The 22,813-nt window shown below is 43.7% G+C and overlaps 1 protein-coding gene across 1 annotated transcript in view; it reads left to right on the top strand.

Moving 5' to 3' along the window:
* Positions 1-20,372, top strand: part of KNTC1 (kinetochore associated 1) — a 113,116-nt gene extending 92,744 nt beyond the window's left edge. Inside the window, exons 55-64 of the mRNA XM_038762895.1 lie at positions 743-878; positions 1,177-1,272; positions 3,444-3,500; positions 4,884-4,938; positions 8,866-8,929; positions 15,009-15,138; positions 16,189-16,278; positions 16,851-16,996; positions 18,041-18,131; positions 19,938-20,372. Of these exons, the coding sequence (XP_038618823.1) occupies positions 743-878; positions 1,177-1,272; positions 3,444-3,500; positions 4,884-4,938; positions 8,866-8,929; positions 15,009-15,138; positions 16,189-16,278; positions 16,851-16,996; positions 18,041-18,131; positions 19,938-19,961 (889 nt within the window). The 3' untranslated portion in view covers positions 19,962-20,372. The remainder of the gene's footprint in view (positions 1-742; positions 879-1,176; positions 1,273-3,443; positions 3,501-4,883; positions 4,939-8,865; positions 8,930-15,008; positions 15,139-16,188; positions 16,279-16,850; positions 16,997-18,040; positions 18,132-19,937) is intronic.
* Positions 20,373-22,813: the final 2,441 nt, after the last annotated feature.

Below are 22,813 nucleotides of genomic sequence, written 5' to 3' on the forward strand. Positions count from 1 at the left end.
ATGTACAAGTAAAATAAATAAATAAATAAATAGAGTGATAAATATATACAAACATATACAAGGTAATTAGGTTGTCCCACATGGGGCTCACAGTCTTAATCCCCATTTCACAGATGAGGCAACTGAGGCACAGAGAAGTTAAGTGACTTGCCCAAAGTCACACAGCTGACAAGTGGCTGGGATTAGAACCCATGACCTCTGACTCCCAAGCTCGTGCTCTTTCTGCTAAGCCACGCTGCTTCTCTTAATGAATGACATTTTAAAATGCAAATTTCTGTAGTATAGAATATTACTGTCCACCACTATTAGAATGCTTTTCAACCTTGTCCCTCATTACTATTTTATCGCATTAAGTACTTTTAAACATAAAGTGCTGTTCCGTTTGATACAGAGTGGCAGAGATTGGTAAATGAGTTAGTATCAGGCTTGGACTGATGCCTTCTGAACAATCATTTTTCTCTATCCTGAATCTTCCTGTGCCAATTTGTGGTTTGTGTTATATACTGAAGTAGATTCATGTTGTGGGCAGAACATTCCCTGATTCTTCCATCACATAATGAGAATACATGTTGTGGCAGAACAGGTTGAACTTGATTTTCTTTTGATCCTAAATATGTACTTGGACCATCAACTGTAAGTCCCAAGTTCCATAACTTGTGGAACATCCCATTTAACCACCATAGAAAATTCCTCTTGCGTCTCGTTGATATTTTTAATATTCCAAACTCTCTATCTTTTTCAGATGTTTTCTCAAATGTATAACGTTTCTGGCAGAGTTTGAAAACTTGAATATCCCATATACTTACGAGTCATTTCACAGTAGCCCTAAAGAAGGAATGATTAAAGGACTATGGAAAAACCATAGCCATGAACCGATGGTACGTATTCAGAGAAAATCAGCCTAATTAACTCAGGATTTCTGGGTCTTTTCGAAGAGGACAATTGCAAGAGAATTTTGCAATCAAGATTTTTTTTCCAACTTGATCTGTAGAAGGATCTTAACTGAAACATTGCCATGCAGAAATAAGGTTAATTTATGCAGAATCTCTGAATATGTTAAAAGAAGGATTCAGTGTTCACGTATTGAGCATCCTCTCTCCGACCACGAGATGAAATGCTTGTCTCTTGAATTACTAGTGTCTTGCATTAATATTTTTTTTTCTCTTTTGTCTTCAGGCTGTAAGATTGGTTGCTGAACTAAGTTTAGAATACAAAGTGTATGACCCTCAGCTTTGGAATGGATTGTTGCAAAAGTTACTTGGATTTAATATGGTAAGACTTCAGCTACCGGCTTAGAGAAGCAGCGTGGCTCAGTGGAAAAGAGCATGGGCTTTGGAGTCAGAGGTCGTGGGTTCAAATCCCGGCTCCGCCACTTGTCAGCTGGGTGACTTTTGGGCCAGTCACTTCACTTCTCTGGGCCTCAGTTCCCTCATCTGTAAAATGGGGATGAAGAGTGTGAGCCCCCCGTGGGACAACCTGGTCACCTTGTAGCCTCCCCAGCGCTTAGAACAGTGCTTTGCACATAGTAAGCGCTTAATAAATGCCATCGTTATTATTATTATTAAGTGATGGGCAGTTGTAGTCTGGTGAAGGATTGAAAAATTCAGATTCTGAGAGGCCCCAATCAATCAATCAATGGTATTTATTGAGTGCTGACTGTGTGCTGTACTGAGCGCTTGGGAGAACACAACAGAGCTCACAATGAGCTGACAGTCTAGAGGGGGACCCCACTCCCCTGCTCAGCAGCAGCAGCCCACTCTCTGGGCCCTTCCCCACTTTCTCTCCAACCTGACAATGTTCTGTTTGCTCCCCAGCTACTTTCCTAGCTCTGGTATCCCACCCTCTACGTCCTCTAGACTGTAAGCTCACTGTGGGCAGGGATTGTCTCTCTTTATTGCTGTATTGTACCTTCCAAGCGCTTAGTACAGTGCTGTGCACACGGTAAGCGCTCAGTAAATACGATTGAATGAACCGTGGGGCTGCTTCCGCTCCCTGGAGTGCTGCCCCAACTTTTCATCCTTCGCTGGGACCGTTCCCCCCTCGCCCCCAACCCCAGCTGTAGACCCAGGCACTCTGTTCATCATCTGGTGGGGATCAAAAATCCACAAAACCCCAGACCTGCCAATTTCTCGGTCCTAAGCACCGCAGATATTCTATCGACCCTGAATTTTTTTTTAAACTCCAGAAAATGTGTTTCAAGCATGGTTGATGATTTTCTTTTTTTTTTTTTATGACATTTATTAAGCGCTTACTACGTGCGAAGCACTGTTCTAAGCGCTGGGGAGTTTACAAGGTGATCAGGTTGTCCCACGTGGGGCTCACAGTCTTCACCCCCATTTTACAGATGAGGGAACTGAGGCCCAGAGAAGTGAAGTGACTTGCCCAAGGTCACCCAGCTGACAAGTGGCGGAGCCGGGATTTGAACCCATGACCTCTGACTCCAAAGCCCGGGCTCTTTCCACTGAGCCATGCTGCTTCCCCACTGAGCCATGCTGCTTCCCCAACACCTACAACTTAATGCCAAGTTGTAGGTGTTTCGAAATCTAGCTGATTTTGAAGTTAGTCAGAACTTTGAGACAAATCATCTTTAGTGGGAAGCAGCATGGGATAAATCATCTTTAGTAGGATAGAGCACGGGCCTGGGAGTAAGAAGGTCATGAGTTCTAATTCTGGCTCCGCCACTTGTCTGCGGTGCGACCTTGGGTAAATTGCTTCACCTCTGGGCCTTCTTTTAGACTGTGAGCCCACTGTTGGGTAGGGACTGTCTCTATGTGTTGCCAACTTGTACTTCCCAAGCGCTTAGTACAGTGCTCTGCACACAGTAAGCGCTCAATAAATACGATTGATGATGATGATGATGATGATGATGGGCCTCATGCCTGTCATCTGTAAAATGGGGATTGAGACTGTGAGCCCCACGTGGGACAAGAGACTGTGTCCAACCCATTTTGCTTGTATCCATCCCAGCGCTTAGTGCAGTGCCTGGCACATAATAAATGCTTAACAAATGCCATTATTATTATTACTTGATAAAATCTATGTTCCAACATCTAAATGAGAATACAAATTTTAATATGGTGCAAAATATGGAAAGTAACTCTTCGAAAGATGGTTACTTTTTCCAGTCACCAAGAGTGTGTCTGGTAATCCCTAGCCTCTAAACTCATTGTGGGCAGGAAATGTGTCTCTTTATTGTTTATTGTACTCTCCCAAGTGCTTCTTACAGTGCTTTGCACACAGGAAGCACTCAAATACAATTGAATGAATGAATAATAATAATAATAGTAATGGTGGTGTTTGTTAAGCGCTTGTAAGCACTGAGGTAGATACAAGATAATCAGATTAGAAACAGCCTGGTAATATTTTAAGAAAAACTTCAACTCCATTGTCTTTGTAATGCTATACAGTGATAAAATATTTATTTTGGAATTTGTGTGTTTCAGATCAATTATCTAAGAAATGTTTTAGCGGCAATTTCCAGTGTCCATTCCTTGTGGCAGGTATGCACATTTTCAAAAGCCAGAACACCCTTGTGGTATTTACTTTAACGTGGTTAAATGTGGCAGTTTAATAGTTATAAGTAGAGTTTACTGCATTTTAACTTAGAAATGAAAAGTCTGTTCTCTTACAAGGCAGGGTTTATGTTTCTGAAGCCTATGTTAAAGAAAGCTAATGTTAATAGTTTATCAATCTAGACTGATGCCATGGGAGTATACACGACCATTTCCTCCAAGCTTTCTGTCTTTCTAAAATCACAATCTAGTGCTAGCTTTCTCCAACTGTCCAGTAGCATTCTATCTAAAACACGCATTATGAGAAAACTGATTGTACCTTATTTTCATCCCATTATCAACAACAAAATCTTAGTGTGCCCATACTTTTTACAAAGACTACGAACAAATGTCGTGTTTTATAGACACAGTTGATTTATCCAAAAGCATGAGACTAGGGCAGTCCGAATGTACGACTGTTCTTGAATCAATAACATTTCCCGTTTTTTTAAGGGGGAAAATGGTTAAGGTTGTTGTGCCCCTATAAGTAAGACGAGAAAATGCTACAGATAATATTTAGTGAATCTTACGTACTTTTAGTTTGCAATGAAATGCTGCTTGTCCTGTAGAGGTTAGAAGAAGCAGCATGGCTCAGTGGAAAGAGCATGGTCTTGGAAATCAGAGGTTGTGGGTTCTTATCCCAGCTCTGCCACCTATCAGCTGCGTGACTTTGGGCAAGTCACTTGTCTGTGCCTCAGTTACCTCATCTGTAAAATGGGGATTTAGAGTGTGAGCCCCACGTGGGACAACCTGATAACCTTGTATCGACCCCAGCGCTTCGCACATAGTAAGTGCTTAACAAATACCATCATTAATTAGAGGTCATTTTTTATATCATTCCTGGGATCGGCAGTAAAAAAAAAAAAAACTCCACCCTGTTTAATGTTCATGTTTACACATCAGTTGCACATATCACTAGATAAACAATTTGGAAATTAGGGATAATTGGAATCAGGGTGGGAGGAGTGTTGAATGTGAAGAATCCCTTTAGTGGCCTGAAGTTTGTCCCATAAGCACTTAATTTACTTCCAGGTAGAAGAGCCTTTATTTGTGGGGCTAGTATGGGCTAGGGAGATGGGGCAGTTTTCCCACTGGGGAAATGGGTCTGAACCTATGAGGTATATTGGTTTTAGGTTCCCGCACCAACTGAATAGCTCTATTCCATGAGCTGGGAGGGCAGGTCCTCCTAGAGTATAAAATCCAGAGCTATTTAAATCGGTCTATACAGACTCCCTTCTACAGTCCATCCACTCCATTCTAGAGAGTAATTTAGAGGCACTGGGGAGAAGAGGAATCCCATATGCTCTAACTATTCCCATTTGATACCAACAGATTCCTTACTTCAGCAAATCTTGGCAACGTGTTATACTGATCCCACTCCTTTCAGGTATGTGTGTGGTTTGGCTTTGTACGTTTTCCTCTCGCCATTCAGGCAGACCTCAGATGTTTGACACCATTGGTTCCTGAAAACAGCTTGTTAAGTTGAAATGTTGTAAGTCACAGCCAGTTTTCGCAAAAGAATAATGTGATAAAAGGAGGTTGGTTCCTAAATTTAGACTGGTTGCCCTATTTTTGCCAACAGTATCCAGAATTGTGTCCTAAATTAAGTGTAGATGAGTAATTTAATGAGTAATCATCATCATCATCATCATCAATCGTACTTATTGAGCGCTTACTATGTGCAGAGCACTGTACTAAGCGCTTGGGAAGTACAAATGGGTTGGGGCTGTCTCTATATGTTGCCAACTTGTACTTCCCAAGCGCTTAGTACAGTGCTCTGCACACAGTAAGTGCTCAGTAAATACAATTGATTGATTAATTTAGCTGTATTTGTGCATTTACATGGCAAATAGCAATCTTATTGACATTAAAGTTATAAAAATTTCTAGGCTGTGAGCTTGTCATGGGCAGTGAACGTGCCTGTTCATTGTATTGTACTCTCCTCAGTGCTTAGTACAGTGCTGTTCACACATTAAGCGCTCAAATTAATGAATGAATAATTGTGGTTTTTGTTAAGCACTTACTATGTACCAAGCAGTATACTAAGTGTTGGGGTAGATGCAAGAAAATCAGGTCCCACATGGGGCTCACAGTAGGAAGGAGAATAGGTATTGATTCCCCCTTTTACAGAAGGGAAAGCAGAATTGCAGAGAAGTTCATTCATTCATTCAATCACATTTATTGAGTGCTTACTGTGTGCAGAGCACTGAACTTAGTGCTTGGGAAGTACAATTCGGCAACAAATAGAGGCAATCCCTACCCAACAACTGGCTCACAGTCTAGAAAGGGGAGACAGACAACAAAACAAAACAAGTAGACAGGCATCAATAGCATCAATATAAATGAATAGAATTATAGATACTCATCATGAATAAAATAGAATAATAAATATGGACATATGTGCACAAGTGCTGTGGGGCAGGGAGGGGGGTGAAGCAGAGGGAGGAAGTCGGGGTGATGGGGAGGGGAGGAGGAGCAGAGAAAAAGGGGGGCTTAGTCTGGGAAGGCCTCCTGGAGAAGGTGAGCTCTCAGTAGGGCTTAGAAGGGGCGAAGTGTGCTAGTTTGGCGGATGTGAGGAGGGAGGGCATTCCAGGCCAGAGGTAGGACGTGGGCCGGGGTAGACGGCGGGTCAGGCGAGAACAAGGCCCGATGAGAAGGTTAGTACGGCTTCAACTATCATCTCTACGCTGATGACACCCAGATCTCCATCTCTGCCCCTGCTCTCTCCCCCTCCCTCCAGGCTCGCATCTCCTCCTGCCTTCAGGACATCTCCATCTGGATGTCCGCCCGCCACCTAAAGCTCAACATGTCGAAGACTGAGCTCCTTGTCTTCCCTCCCAAACCTTGTCCTCTCCCTGACTTTCCCATCTCTGTTGACGGCACTACCATCCTTCCCGTCTCACAAGCCCGCAACCTTGGTGTCATCCTCGACTCCGCTCTCTCATTCACCCCTCACATCCAAGCCGTAACCAAAACCTGCCGGTCTCAGCTCCGCAACATTGCCAAGATCCGCCCTTTCCTCTCCATCCAAACCGCTACCCTGCTAATTCAAGCTCTCATCCTATCCCGTCTGGACTACTGCACTAGCCTTCTCTCTGATCTCCCATCCTCGTGTCTCTCTCCACTTCAATCCATACTTCATGCTGCTGCCCGGATTATCTTTGTCCAGAAACGCTCTGGACATATTACTCCCCTCCTCAAAAACCTCCAATGGCTACCAATCAATCTGCGCATCAGGCAGAAACTCCTCACCCTGGGCTTCAAGGCTGTCCATCCCCTCGCCCCCTCCTACCTCACCTCCCTTCTCTCCTTCTCCAGCCCAGCCCGCACCCTCCGCTCCTCCACCACTAATCTCCTCACTGTACCTCGCTCTCGCCTGTCCCGCCATCGACCCCCGGCCCACGTCCTCCCCCGGGCCCGGAATGCCCCCAATCCCTCTGCCCATCTGCCAAGCTAGCTCTCTTCCTCCCTTCAAGGCCCTGCTGAGAGCTCACCTCCTCCAGGAGGCCTTCCCAGACTGAGCCCCTTCTTTCCTCTCCCCCTCGTCCCCCTCTCCATCCCCCCGTCTTACCTCCTTCCCTTCCCCACAGCACCTGTATATATGTATATATGGTTGTACATATTTATTACTCTATTTATTTTACTTGTACATTTCTATCCTACTTATTTTATTTTGTTGGTATGTTTGGTTCTGTTCTCTGTCTCCCCCTTTTAGACTGTGAGCCCACTGTTGGGTAGGGACTGTCTCTATGTGATGCCAATTTGTACTTCCCAAGCGCTTAGTACAGTGCTCTGCACATAGTAAGCGCTCAATAAATACGATTGATTGATTGATTGATTGATAGTACCGGAGGAGCGGAGTGTGACTTGCCCAAGGTCACACAGCAGGTATCATGGTGAAGCCGGGATTAGAACCCGTGTTCTCTATCTCCCAGGCCCATGCTTTTCCCACTAGGTCACCCTGCTCCTCAAAATAAAAAAAATACAGTACATAAATATACGACTGTATACTCTAATACTACCGCATTACCCCACCTATAGATGATCTAAGAATCCTAGACCAATTTTGCCCCCTTCCACTTTATTTAATTTTCTTAACGCAGTTGTACATGTCTGGACCGATCACTAGCGAAGCCTTCTGTCTCCCACTCTTCTGCCGGAGTCGTCAGTGCTGCAGGGCCCAGGGTGCCGTGGGAGAAGGTGGCAGTGGCCGCTTCCCTTGATCCCGCAGCTGTGGGGGTTCCTGAGGAGCGCAGGGGAGGGGCACACAGGCGCTGGGAAGCAAGGAATCAGCTGGGGGATCAATCAATCAATCAATTGTATTTATTGAGCGCTTACTGTGTGCAGAGCACTGGACTAAGCACTTGGGAAGTCCAAGTTGGCAACATATAGAGACAGTCCCTACCCAACAGTGGGCTCACAGTCTAAAAGGGGGATGGGGGAAGGAAGAGAAAGTTTCATAAAGAGGAGAGCAGGTAAAGTGGCAAGGAGGCAGGGTTCCATCCCTGATTTCCAGGAAAAGTAACCAAGGAGAATCGATGTGTCGTTTCTCCACCGAAGCCTTGTCCTGCCGGAGGTGATAAAAAGAAGCCAGTGCCTTCAAGGAAGCTCCCATTTAGACTGTGAATTCATTCATTCATTCATTCAATCGTATTTATTGAGCGCTTACTGTGTGCAGAGCACTGTCCTAAGCTCTGGAAAGTACAAGTTGGCAACATGTAGAGACGGTCCCTACCCAACAGTGGGCTCACAGTCTAGAAGGGGGAGACAGACAACAAAACATTAACAAAATAAAAGAAATGGAATAAATACGCACAAATAAAATAAATAAATAAATAAATTCCATGTGAGAAGCAGCGTGGCTCAGAGGAAAGAGTCTGGGCTTGGGAGTCAGAGGTCATGGGTTCTAATCGTGGCTCCGCCACTTGTCAGCTGTGTGGCTTTGGGCAAGTCACTTCACTCCTCTGTGCTTCAGTTCCCTCATCTGTAAAATGGGGATTAAGACTGTGAGCCCCACATGGGACAACCTGATTACCTTGTATCGACCCCAGCGCTTAGAACAGTGCTTGGCCCATAATAAGCACTTAACAAATGCCATTATTATTATTGTTATTATGTGAGACAGGGACTGTGACCTGATTATCTTCTATCTCAGGGTTTAAAGCCAAACCCAATGTCATAAAGGTGAAATAGGACGTTAATGTGAAAACATGCAAAGTTTTGTTCTTTGGAACACTGTTGTGCGTCAAGGACTGCCCGAAGCAGTGATTTTTTAGCAGCGTTATCAATTTGCGTTTTTGTGTTTTATACTTAGCTTCTTGTCCACCGAGCCCCACGCAGCTTCAGGATTGCTGTGAGAGTCTGGTGTCCCTTCTTGAGTAAGTGAAATATTAACTTACATTTAGGGGGTGAGGAATGGCTCCAAGTACTACTTGGGACACTCCTTTTTAGTTTGTCTTGAATGAAAGGGAAAAAAAAAATCTCTGAATTCGATTTTTCGAGGCTAAGCGTACCACTTAGGAACTTTCTGTTTTGAAACACTCATTTGTGGAGGTGTCATTCATTTGATATTCTGTAAATACATATGTGGATAAAGACTGTAATTTTATTAAGAAGCAGTACAGCTTGATTTAATGTTTTCTAAATACCGAAAGAAGTTTTAAAATAGATGCACACCCATTTTGAAACTTTCTGCCTAATTGAAAAAAAAAATGCCAACCTTTTTACTTCTACTATTGCCCAACCCACACACTTCGTACTACAGCCCAGGCCAGTTTACTCGCTGTGCCCCAATCTTGTCTATCTTCATCATCATCAATCGTATTTATTGAGCGCTTACTATGTGCAGAGCACTGTACTAAGCGCTTGGGAAGTACAAATTGGCAACCGCCCCCTGTCCCAAGTCCTTCTCCTAGCCTGGAACTCCCTTCCACTCCATATATATATGTTGCCAACTTGTACTTCCCAAGAGCTTAATACAGTGCTCTGCACACAGTTAGCGCTCAATCAATCAATCAATCAATCAATCGTATTTATTGAGCGCTTACTATGTGCATAGCACTGTACTAAGCGCTTGGGAAGTACAAATTGGCATCACATAGAGACAGTCCCTACCCAACAGTGGGCTCACAGTCTAAAAGGGGGAGACAGAGAACAGAACCAAACATACCAACAAAATAAAATAAGTAGGATAGAAATGTACAAGTAAAATAAATAAATAAATAAATAAATAGAGTAATAAATATGTACAACCATATATACATATATACAGGTGCTGTGGGGAAGGGAAGGAGGTAAGACGGGGGGATGGAGAGGGGGACGAGGGGGAGAGGAAAGAAGGGGCTCAGTCTGGGAAGGCCTCCTGGAGGAGGTGAGCTCTCAGCAGAGCCTTGAAGGGAGGAAGAGAGCTAGCTTGGCAGATGGGCAGAGGGAGGGCATTCCAGGCCCGGGGGATGACGTGGGCCGGGGGTCGATGGCGGGACAGGCGAGAGCGAGGTACAGTGAGGAGATTAGTGGTGGAGGAGCGGAGGGTGCGGGCTGGGCAGTAGAAGGAGAGAAGGGAGGTGAGGTAGGAGGGGGCGAGGTGATGGACAGCCTTGAAGCCCAGGGTGAGGAGTTTCTGCCTGATGCGCAGATTGATCGGTAGCCATTGGAGGTTTTTGAGGAGGGGAGTGATATGTCCAGAGCGTTTCTGGACAAAGATAATCCGGGCAGCAGCATGAAGTATGGATTGAAGTGGAGAGAGACACGAGGATGGGAGATCAGAGAGAAGGCTAGTGCAGTAGTCCAGACGGGATAGGATGAGAGCTTGAATGAGCAGGGTAGCAGTTTGGATGGAGAGGAAAGGGCGGATCTTGGCAATGTTGCGGAGCTGAGACCGGCAGGTTTTGGTGACGGCTTGGATGTGAGGGGTGAATGAGAGGGCAGAGTCGAGGATGACACCAAGGTTGCGGGCTTGAGAGACGAGAAGGATGGTAGTGCCGTCAACAGAGATGGGAAAGTCAGGGAGAGGACAAGGTTTGGGAGGGAAGACAAGGAGCTCAGTCTTCGACATGTTGAGCTTTAGGTGGCGGGCGGACATCCAGATGGAGATGTCCTGAAGGCAGGAGGAGATGCGAGCCTGGAGGGAGGGGGAGAGAGCGGGGGCAGAGATGTAGATCTGGGTGTCATCAGCGTAGAGATGATAGTTGAAGCCGTGGGAGCGAATGAGGTCACCAAGGGAGTGAGTGTATATTGAGAACAGAAGGGGACCAAGCACTGAACCTTGGGGAACCCCCACCGTAAGAGGATGGGAGGGGGAGGAGGAGCCTGCAAAAGAGACTGAGAAAGAACGACCGGAGAGATAAGAGGAGAACCAGGAGAGGACGGAGTCTGTGAAGCCAACAAAAGCTCAATAAATACGATTGATTGATTGATTGTATCGACCCCAGCGCTTAGAACAGTGCTTTGCACATAGTAAACGCTATCCTCAACAACAACTCTCTCCTCGACCCCCTCCAGTCTGGCTTCCGTCCCCTTCATTCCACGGAAACTGCGCTCTCAAAGGTCACCAATGACCTCCTGCTTGCCAAATCCAACGGCTCATACTCTGTCCTAATCCTCCTCGACCTCTCAGCTGCCTTTGACACTGTGGACCACCCCCTTCTCCTCAACACGTTATCTGACCTTGGCTTCACAGACTCCGTCCTCTCCTGGTTCTCCTCTTATCTCTCCGGTCGTTCTTTCTCAGTCTCTTTTGCAGGCTCCTCCTCCCCCTCCCATCCCCTTACTGTGGGGGTTCCTCAAGGCTCAGTGCTTGGTCCCCTTCTGCTCTCAATCTACACTCACTCCCTTGGTGACCTCATTCGCTCCCACGGCTTCAACTATCATCTCTACGCTGATGACACCCAGATCTACATCTCTGCCCCTGCTCTCTCCCCCTCCCTCCAGGCTCGCATCTCCTCCTGCCTTCAGGACATCTCCATCTGGATGTCCGCCCGCCACCTAAAGCTCAACATGTCAAAGACTGAGCTCCTTGTCTTCCCTCCCAAACCTTGTCCTCTCCCTGACTTTCCCATCTCTGTTGACGGCACTACCATCCTTCTCGTCTCACAAGCCCGCAACCTTGGTGTCATCCTCGACTCCGCTCTCTCATTCACCCCTCACATCCAAGCCGTCACCAAAACCTGCTGGTCTCAGCTCCGCAACATTGCCAAGATCCGCCCTTTCCTCTCCATCCAAACCGCTACCCTGCTCATTCAAGCTCTCATCCTATCCCGTCTGGACTACTGCACTAGCCTTCTCTCTGATCTCCCATCCTCGTGTCTCTCTCCACTTCAATCCATACTTCATGCTGCTGCCCGGATTATCTTTGTCCAGAAACGCTCTGGACATATTACTCCCCTCCTCAAAAACCTCCAATGGCTGCCAATCAATCTGCGCATCAGGCAGAAACTCCTCACCCTGGGCTTCAAGGCTGTCCATCACCTCGCCCCCTCCTACCTCACCTCCCTTCTGTCCTTCTCCAGCCCAGCCCGCACCCTCCGCTCCTCCGCCGCTAACCTCCTCACCGTTAGGCCTCGTTCTCGCCTGTTCCGCCATCGACCCCCGGCCCACGTCCTCCCCCGGGCCTGGAATGGCCTCCCTCTGCCCATCCGCCAAGCTAGCTCTCTTCCTCCCTTCAAGGCCCTGCTGAGAGCTCACCTCCTCCAGGAGGCCTTCCCAGACTGAGCCCCTTCTTTCCTCTCCCCCTCGTCCCCCTCTCCATCCCCCCATCTTACCTCCTTCCCTTCCCCACAGCACCTGTATATATGTATATACGGTTGCACATATTTATTACTCTATTTATTTATTTATTTATTTATTTATTTTACTTGTACATTTCTATCCTACTTATTTTATTTTGTTGGTATGTTTGGTTCTGTTCTCCGTCTCCCCCTTTTAGACTGTGAGCCCACTGTTGGGTAGGGACTGTCTCTATGTGATGCCAATTTGTACTTCCCAAGCGCTTAGTACAGTGCTCTGCACATAGTAAGCGCTCAATAAATACGATTGATTGATTGATTGATTAACAAATACCGTCATTAATTATATACCAAATCACCACTCTCCCCACCTTCAAAGCATTATTAAGGTCACTTCTCCAAGTGGTCTTCCCCAATTAAGCTCCCTTTTCCCCAGATCACTCTCCCTTCTGTATCGTCTATGCACAAGCATCTATAACCTTTGGGCACTTGTCATTCATTCAGTCAGTCGTATTTATTGAGTGCTTACTGTGTGCAGAGCACTGTACTAAACACTTGGGAAGTACAGTTCAGCAACAGAGACAGTCCCTGCCCACAACAGGCTCACAGTCTAGAAGGGGGGAGACCGACGTCAAAACAAGTAAACAAGGATCAGTAGCATCGTTATAAATAAGTAGAATTATAGATATATGCACATCATTAATAAAAGTACATAGAATTATAATTATAAATATGTACATATGTTATAAATATGTACACAGTCTTCTAGACTGTGAGCCTACTGTTGGGTAGGGACCGTCTCTAGATGTTGCCAACTTGTCCTTCCCAAGCGCTTAGTACAGTGCCCTGCACACAGTAAGCGCTCAATAAATACGATTGAATGAATTGAATGAATATATACACAAGTGAAGTGGGGCAGGGAGGGGGGTAGAGCAAAGGAGCAAACATTAAACCAGCAGCTTCCCTTAGCACTTAATCGTTTTACCCATGTTCAGCACTTCTTTTATGTGGGTACTCAATTATGTAAAGGAGTGGGTCTGGGATATATTATTTGCCCCACCCTCAACCCCACAGCACTTAAGCGCTTAGTACAGTGCTAAGCACTTAGTACAGTGCTAAGCGCTTAGTACAGTGCTCTGCACACAGTAAGCGCTCAATAAATACGATTGAATGATTTAAACAATCTATAGTAAATTATTTATATCAATGTCTGTCTCCCCTCTGGACTGTAAGCTCATTGTGTGCAGGGAATATGTCTGCTAACTCGGTTGCATTGTACTCTCCCAAGCGCTCTGCGCATAGGAAACAATCAATAAAGAGAGAAGCAGCGTGGCTCAGTGGCAAGAGCATGGGCTTGGGAGCCAGAGGTCATGGGTTCTAATCCCGCCTCCGCCACTTGTCAGCTGTGTGACTTTGGGCAAGTCACTTAGCTCCTCTGGGCCTCAGTTCCCTCATCTGTAAAATGGGGATGAAGACGGTGAGCCCCACGTGGGACAACCTGATTACCTTGTATCTACCCAGCGCTAAGAACAGTGCTTGGCACATAGTAATAATAATAATAATAATAATGCTGGTATTTGTTAAGCGCTTACTATGTGCCAAGCACTGTAAGCGCTTAACAAATACCAGCATTATTATTATTATGTATAATCAAAATCAATGATCTCATTTTTAGGCGGTCCACACTATCTAAAAAGAAAGCCAAGGCCTAAAGTAACCAATTAGTTAAACTTTATTAATCACAATTATTTCCAGTGTAAATTTCCAAAGTAAGGTTGCAGGGATAATGGAAAGGCCCCAACTGTGGGGAAAATATCTTGGCATCAAATAGACACTCCTGATCATCATCATCGGTATTTATTGAGCATTTACTTTGTACAGTGCACTGTACTAAATGCTTGGGAGAGTACAGCACAACAGAGTTGGTAGGTATGTTCCCTGCCCAAGATGAGCTGACTGTGGACTTTTAAAGCTCTCCTCCAGTTTTTCTTCAACTTCTACATGGGCCCTTTTAAACTGCTCTTCCCGAGGTCACTTTCTAACTGTATCTCCCAAGCGCTTAGTACAGTGCTCTGCACACAGTAAGCGCTCAATAAATACGATTGAATGAATGAATGAATGAATCTCACACTTAACCCACACCGTTTCCATCTTCAAACCTTCCCGATTACAACTCTCCTCATCTTCATTGTCCTCCTGAATTCCCACCTTCACCAGTGAGACTTTAAAGAACATTAAACCAGCAGCCTCCCTTAGCACTTAATCGTTTTACCCGTGCTCAGCACTTCTTTTATGTGGGCACTCAATTATGTAATTTCATCTTTATATATTCTTGCCGCTACGTGTTAGATCCTTGTTATTCCCACTAGTTGTAAATGGTTTATCTGCCTTCTTTCTCCCATTAGATTGCAAGCTCCTTATTAGGAAAACTTTTAATTCTGCGTGTGGAGGCAGAAAGAGGCTGGGATTTTAGGGAGGATAGGAATGGGGTGGGGACAGGTTTCAAATCTGGGGCCTTTCTAACCCTGATTAGGTGCTTTCAGGTTATGTCAAAGATCAGCTCTGGGAGCCATTGCCCCCCTTACCCCCATAGCGTTGATGCCGTGTCTTGTTTCATTTGCCTTTTCCCTAGGGCTTAATACCGTTCTCATCTCTCAGAAAGTCCTCAAGAAGTGTTGATTGATAGATGTGTTATACTTTTAGTTACAATATCTTTTTGCCTCATTCTCCAAAGGTGTCCCGTTTCAACCGATTTTGATGTGACTGGAGTTGCCAAGCAGTTTGCCCAGTTAGATTTGCCGGCTTTTGCTCTAGCCTGCCTGCTGCTGATGCCACAGTCCGAGAAGAAAGAGCAGCAAATTAAGGTAACCAGAAGATTTCATTGACCTTCTGATGAGCCGGTAAAGTGTCATATTTTGCCGTCATGGTGCCCGTCCCCTGTAGAATGCTGCATGTTTCCTTACGCCACTCCAACCCAAGGCTGGCTGATTTCATTTCCTTAACCAAAATTCTAAAATGGATGGACCATAAGGAACCAAAATAATTGCTTTGCTTTGACTGGATTCATTTTTACGTAGTTAATCCCATGTTGTCTTTCGGATAGAATAAAGACCCCAAGATAAATCACTCCTCCTTTCCTGAAGTTTTTCAATAGAGCCAGATATTAATAACTGCCTGAATAAGTCTAAAAGGAGAGTCGTTTTGGTATAACTTCTAAGAAACCCTGTCATCTGGTTTTGACTTTAATTATTCTCTTATTTTTGGCATTCCTCTTCCATTATCTCTGAGTATACCAGAATTTTCCTCCACTGTAATTAGGAACAAGGCTGGCCCTCTTTTTTTTTTTTTTTGTATAGTACAGCACATCAATCAATCAATCAATTATTTGTTTATTGAGCGCTTACTGTGTACAGAGCACTGTACTAAGCGCTTGGGAAGTACAATTTGGCAACATATAGAGACAGTCCCTACCCAACAGTGGGCTCACAGTCTAAAAGTCTACATCATGTCCTGTACCTTATTAATAAGAAGATATTATTACAAACAAAATATCTATGATATTATGGATGGTTAGTTTCATTTTTGTCCACTTTTTGCAAATTTAATTTATAAAGTCCATAGGGGAATTTTTTTTTTCAAAAGTTAGTTTCAACGATATATTTCTAGGTATGAAATTCTCCCTGTTGGTACTGAGAATTAGGAAATGCCTGATTAAGCTGGGTTTTTTTCTGCCTTTTTTTGTCTTTGCCCTTTGGTAACACTGTTGGAGCTAACATTTCTTCTTTTAGTGTCTATGCTTTAAAACTTCCAGATGGAAAACGCTAAGTTTCAGTTACATTGACAGAATTAGTTACAAAGCTTTCTCTCCATTTTCTTTATATCTGTAAACACTTTATGTTGTACTCTTCCTCTAGAATTTCCTTGATTTGTGCAATCCCGAGACTATTTTACGACAAGTGGATGAACATATGAAAACTGGGGAGCTAGCAGGGTTTGCATCCCAAGTAAGTGACAACTTCAGTATCCTTTCCCTTGGCCAGTTTGATCTAGATAGGTATAATTTGCCCCATATTAAAATTGGAAATATTTTATTGTCCTATTTCTAAAAGCTCTAACTATTGGAGGTGTGTAGGGAAAAGATAATCTTCTTCCTTTTTCTATAACAAGAAAGAAAAAGGCTCGCTGCAGTTACTGCTGCTCTTTTTTTCTTTTTTCTAATATGGCATTTAAGTGCTTACTAGGTGCCAGGCACTCTATTAAGTGCTGCAGTAGATACAAGATGGGTTGAACACAGTCTCTGTCCCCCATGGGGTACACAGTCTTAATCCCCATGTTACAGATGAGGTAACTGAGGCCCAGAGAAGTTAAGCGACCTGCCCAAGGTCACCCAGCACCCAGCAGGTGGAGCCGGGATTAGAACCCAGGTCCTCTGATGTGCCATCCAACCATTTGCTACAGAAGATTTAATCGCAAAATAGAGATCTAGTTTAGCGTTAAGATTCCTTTGTTTAAAATAGTCGCAAGTAGTTATAAGTAGATTATGCAAAATGTAAGGGCAGCTGTCTTCATTTTGTAGATCAGGAGTTTCATTTTGACCGATCTCATAAACAAGAAGCAGTTTGGGGTGTTTACAAAGACTGAATATTTACCCCTGTTGAAGCTTCACATGGCAAATACCAATAAAGTGAAGGAAGTGGTGGATTACCTTGCAAAGGAGAATTGGTAAGATACCAAAAATGTCTTATGTGGAGAACAAAACAGCAAGAGTGCTAAAGCCTTTCTTTGGAACTTGTCTTTTATCATTCCAGGAAAAAGTTTTTACCTTTTTGATAAAGCATTTTATGCGCATTAAAGCTATAAAGATTGATCATCCAGAAGAACTACACTATTCTACTGGAACTTCAGTACTCTTCCTTTGTTTCTGAGCTTTATGCATATGGGGTTGCAATCTTAAATGTGTTAAAGTCAATTTATATTCACTGCCAAATGAATAGGAAATCAAGAGCTCTGGGTGAGAAGCACATTTCCATTCCTGTGTCATTCTCAGTAGTTGTCTGTCTTAGTTATCAATATCAATGTTCTTCTATTAAGATAAACAGGAAAAAGAGGATACATGAGTGATTTAATCAGTGGTATTTTTTTAGTACCTACTAAGTATAAAGCACTGTACTAAGCAAATTCTAAGGAAAGTACAACAGAAGCAGAACATACGTTCCCTGCTTTCCAGGATTTTACAGTCTAATATCTGAAAATATAAATAACAAATGAGTTATTTGTGCAACCGAAAGGTGGGTTTAATGGTTGAAATAAGCATAGAGTTTGAGAAATTCAGAAAGTCATGTTCCCTAATCTCTTTTTCCCTGAAGTTAATTATGTTGACCAAGTCTTACATGGCCAAAGAAACTATCCAATAGCTTAGATGTAGCAATTAGTTAATAGAAAACAGTCAGAACCATTTTGGCACAGTTTTCTCTGCTGTAGTCTCTCCTTCTCCTATAATCAAGGTGATATGCATGGATAGAGGATAAGGAAATAAAAATAGCCTAAAGGAAAAAAATCACAGGAAATTTTAATAATTTTTTTAGCTATGAAGTGATCTAAGTTGTCGTTCCTATTCTACTACCCCATAATTGGCATCAAATTGTTTCTTTGGTGTTTTGCCTGTTGCTATTTTATATTCCCCGAGCTCCAACAGTGAAATAAGTGTTAGTGCATGCTCCAACCATATTTAAGTTGCCAATAATCCTTTTTTCCCCTTTATTCTAGTTTGGATGGCATCTCAACCGCTGTAATTGAAAATTTAAAGCAAAGTGGCAAGCCAATTCCAGCTGATACAAGTGCATTTGAGATTGTGAAGGTAATTGGGACTAGCCCATTATTTGTCCTATCCTATCGTTTGACAGAGCAGAAATTATAAAATAACTCAGTTTTTAATGTAACATTTTGCAGCAAGGCTTTGCTTTCAGAAGAAATCAAAAATTACTTGGTAAGATATCTTCAATGAAAAGAGAGCCAAGTATACTGTGTGTTAATCAGGCAGTTATAAGCAGTGAGATCAGCGTATTTCTACACTAACAACTAAATCATGCCATACACCTAAACAGTTAAAAAGAAAGTTTCTATTTCCACAAATGAGTTGTTCTACACGTTTTTACATTAAGATTCTGTGATGGATCCTTTTTTGCCTTCTTCTAATTTTTCATTTTCCAGAAGGCCAACAGTATTCATTCATTCATTCATTCATTCAATCGTATTTATTGAGCACTTACTGTGTGCAGAGCACTGTGAGAAGCAGTGTGGCTCAATGGAAAGAGCCTGGGCTTTGGAGTCAGAGGTCATGGGTTCAAATCCCAGCTCCACCACTTGTCAGCTGTGTGACTTTGGGCAAGTCACTTCATTTCTCTGTGCCTCTAGTTCCCTCATCTGTAAAATGGGGATGAAGACTGTGAGCCCCCTGTGGGACAACCTGATCACCAGAACAGTGCTTTGCACATAGCAAGCGCTTAATAAATGCTATCATTACCATTATTACTAAGCACTTGGGAAGTACAAGTTGGCAGCATATAGAGATGGTCCCTACCCAACAACGGGCTCACAGTCTAGAAGGGGGAGACAGGCAACAAAACAAAACATGTGGACAAGTGTCAGGTCATCAGAATAAATAAAAATAAAGCTAGATGCACATCATTAACAAAATAAATAGAATAGTAAATATATACAAGTAAAATAAATAGAGTAATAAATCTGTACAAACATATATACAGGTGCTGTGGGGAAGGGAAGGAGGTAGGGCGGGGGGATGGGGAGGAGGAGAGGAAAAGGGGGGCTCAGTCTGGGAAGGCCTCCTGGAGGAGGTGAGCTCTCAGTAGGACTTTGAAGGGAGGAAGAGAGCCAGCTTGGCGAGTGTGCGGAGGGAGGGCATTCCAGGCCAGGGGGAGGACGTGGGCCGGGGGTCGACGGCGGGACAGGCGAGAACGAGGTACGGTGAGGAGGTTAGCGGCGGCAGAGGAGCGGAGGGTGCGGGCTGGGCTGGAGAAGGAGAGAAGGGAGGTGAGGTAGGAGGGGGCGAGGGGATGGATGGACAGCCTTGAAGCCCAGGGTGAGGAGTTTCTGCCTGATGCGCAGATTGATTGGTAGCCACTGGAGATTTTTGAGGAGGGGAGTAACATGCCCACAGCGTTTCTGCACAAAGATGATCCGGGCAGCAGCGTGAAGTATAGACTGATAGTATTGTAATCTTTAGTGTCATTGTCTGCCTTAGTGGTTCTCACTGGTACAAGATTGCTTTTATCAGTGAAAGCCATTGTTTCATTTCACTGAACAGAGAATAGTCAGTGAAGAGGCAAAACAAAGGAAATGAGGGTTAAGCAATGGAAAGTCACCGAATGAAATGGAAGATTTGTGCAGTAAAAATTAACACTTGACCCCAGTACTTGCCAGTGCTGGAAAACAAAATGACTTATTGGTATTTCATTGCTTAAGTTTTACCTAGAAATTTTTATCAACTTGCATAAAAATGTAGTGCTGCTCTTTTTTTATTTGGGCACTTCAATAGTACCGATGCTAGGAATTCCTTCAGTTATTTTAGTTTGTGCAAGTTGTCTTTTGAAAAAGCACCAAGGAACAGTTAACATTCTGCTCATTTTTTTTTCTTCCCCTGCAGCGATATCTAAGTGGCCTGAAGTAACTTATGAGAAGTTGTTTTTTTTTTCCCCAAGAAGAGAAATGGAGACTTGGATTCCAGTGTTCACTGGCAAGACATTTATAACTGTTTTATATATTGCAAAGTTTAATGTAAATAAGAAATTCTGCAATATTTGTGACGCTAACCACAGATACATTACATTTCAAGGAACTTCAGTCCCTTACTAGTCACTTGCAGAATTTCCAGGTATTTTATCAAATGTATTATTGCCTAAAGTTAACCTCCCACCAATTACATGCTGTTTATAGAAGAATAGAGTTGGAATTCATAAGTACTAATTTTTGCCTGTAAGTCTTGTTTATTCCTTTTAATATTAAATATGAGAAATGGTGTAAACCTCTTGCCCTTCACAATAAATTCAGGACATAACTTCCTGGATGTTTCAAATCTTAAATAAATGCATTGCTCTATTATTGATTTTTGTATGGTCACTATTTTTATAATTGGAAAAGCAATTTTTGTGTTGTGAATTTTTAGCTCAAGATTTATTTGGGATTCAGAAGGTCAAACTTTTTTTTGGATTTGTTGCAATTTTGGGTTGCCTTTAATGCAGAAAATATTGCTGGTTATAGTTTGGCGACATTTTCACTGGAAGTCTGACACGGCCATGGAATGATATCTAACCATAATTACTATTATCTAATGGGAGCTTGAAGTTGTTCTACACTCGGGTACGTGAGGGTGACAAGAATTGGACTGATGCTACTTTGCTTGACCTTGGTTCAATGATAATAATAATAATAATGATGGCATTTATTAAGCGTTTACTATGTGCAAAGCACTGTTCTAAGCGCTGTGGGGATACAAGGTGATCAGATTGTCCCACGTGGGGCTCACAGTCTCCATCCCCGTTTTACAGATGAGGGAACTGAGGCCCAGAGAAGTTAAGTGACTTGCCCAAAGTCACACAGCTGACAAGTGGTGGAGCCGGGATTTGAACCCATGACCTCTGACTCCAAAGGCCGGGCTCTTTCCCACTGAGCCATGCTGCTTCTCTGATAATAATGATAATAGTGGTAATTATGGTACTTGTTAAGCACTTACTATATGCCAAGCTCCGGTATAAGTGCCGGGGTAGGTACACATTAATTAGTTGGACACAGTCCTTGTCCCCCATGGGGCTCACACTTAGTCCCCATTTTACAGATGAGGTAACTGAGGCCCAGAGAAATTAAGTGACTTGCCCAGTGTCACAGAGCAGACTCATGGCGGGACTGAGAGTAGAACCCAGGTCCTTCTGACTCCCAAGTATATGCTCTCTCCACTAAGCAACGCTTAGCTTTCTACTTAAGAGAAGCAGCGTGGCTCAGTGGAAAGAGCGGTGGCTTGGGAGTCAGTGGTCATGGGTTCTAATCCCGGCTCCGCCGCTTGTCAGCCGTATGGCTTTGGGCAACTTCTCTGTGCCTCAATTACCTCATCTGTAAAATGGGGATTAAGACTGTGAGCCCCACGAGGGACAACCTGATCACCTCGTATCCACCCCAGTACTTAGAACAGTGCTTGGCACATAGTAAGCCCTTAACAAATGCCATTATTATTATTATTACTGTTATTATTACTTGGAAGGAGGAAGACTTTTTTTTCATCCTTGCTCACCCTGTTTATGTAGCGGTGCCCTTCCCACTTAGCTTGTGAGCACTGTGTGGGACAGAGACTGTCTCTGTCCTGATTATCTTGGATCTCTCCCAACCAGTGCTTAGAACCATGCTTGACACACAGTAATCAATCAATCGTATTTATTGAGCGCTTACTGTGTGCAGAGCACTGTACTAAGCGCTTGGGAAGTACAAGCTGGCAATGTAGAGAGACAGTCCCTACCCAACAGTGGGCTCACAGTCTAGAAGGGGGAGACAGAGAACAAAACCAAACATACTAACAAAGTAAAATAAATAGAATAGATATGTACAAGTAAAATAAATAAATAAATAGAGTAATAAATATGTACAAACATATATACATATATACATATTCTCCTCTAGCCACAGCGCCCTGCTGACTCTGGCCAGTAGACAAATGGCGGAGTCTCAAAGATCCCTCAGGATTCTTACAATCTAGAGAGGGAGACGGACCAACAAATGAACAAATACCACCATTATTGGAAGTAGTAGTACTTATGTCCTTTGCGTTCGAAGAAGGCACTGACAGTGAAGTTCACCTTTTGAACGTATACATGGCTGAAAAGGGCAATCATTGCAGGATCCGCAATCGTATTTATTGAGTTCCTACTGTGTGCAGAGCATCATCATCATAATCAATCGTATTTATTGAGCGCTTACTATGGGCAGAGCACTGTACTAAGCGCTTGGGAAACTACCTTGTAAAGGAGTTGGTTAGACACATTCCCTGCCCACAACGAGCTTACAGTCTAGAAGGCGAGACAGGCCCTCTAAATAAAAAAAATAAAGTAGGAATAGGTACGTGAAGTGATGTGGGACAGAGGGAAGGGGTGAATAAATCCAAGTGCAGGGAAGATGGGTGGGCACACCTTGATATGTTGTGCTTAATGTTTGCAGCACTAGTGCTGTTTTTCTTTCGCTTCCTTGTTTCTCTTTTTCCATGCGGAGCTTTTGCCCAGAGAGCCACTTGCTTCTTGAAGGGAGTGTGTGCCACGCAGGACCTGGGTTCTAATCCTGTCTCTGCCACTTACCTGCTGTGTGACCGTGGGCAAGGCACTTCACTTCTCTGTGCCTCAGTTACCTCATCTGTAAAATGGGGATTGAGACAGCGAGCCCCTTGTGGGACAGGGATTGTGTCCAACTTGATTACCTTGTAACTACCCTAGTGCTTAGTGTAGTACCTGGTAATAATAATAATAATAATGGCATTTATTAAGC

This window comes from Tachyglossus aculeatus, chromosome 21 (genome assembly GCF_015852505.1).
Source record: "Tachyglossus aculeatus isolate mTacAcu1 chromosome 21, mTacAcu1.pri, whole genome shotgun sequence".
Lineage (NCBI taxonomy): Eukaryota > Metazoa > Chordata > Mammalia > Monotremata > Tachyglossidae > Tachyglossus > Tachyglossus aculeatus.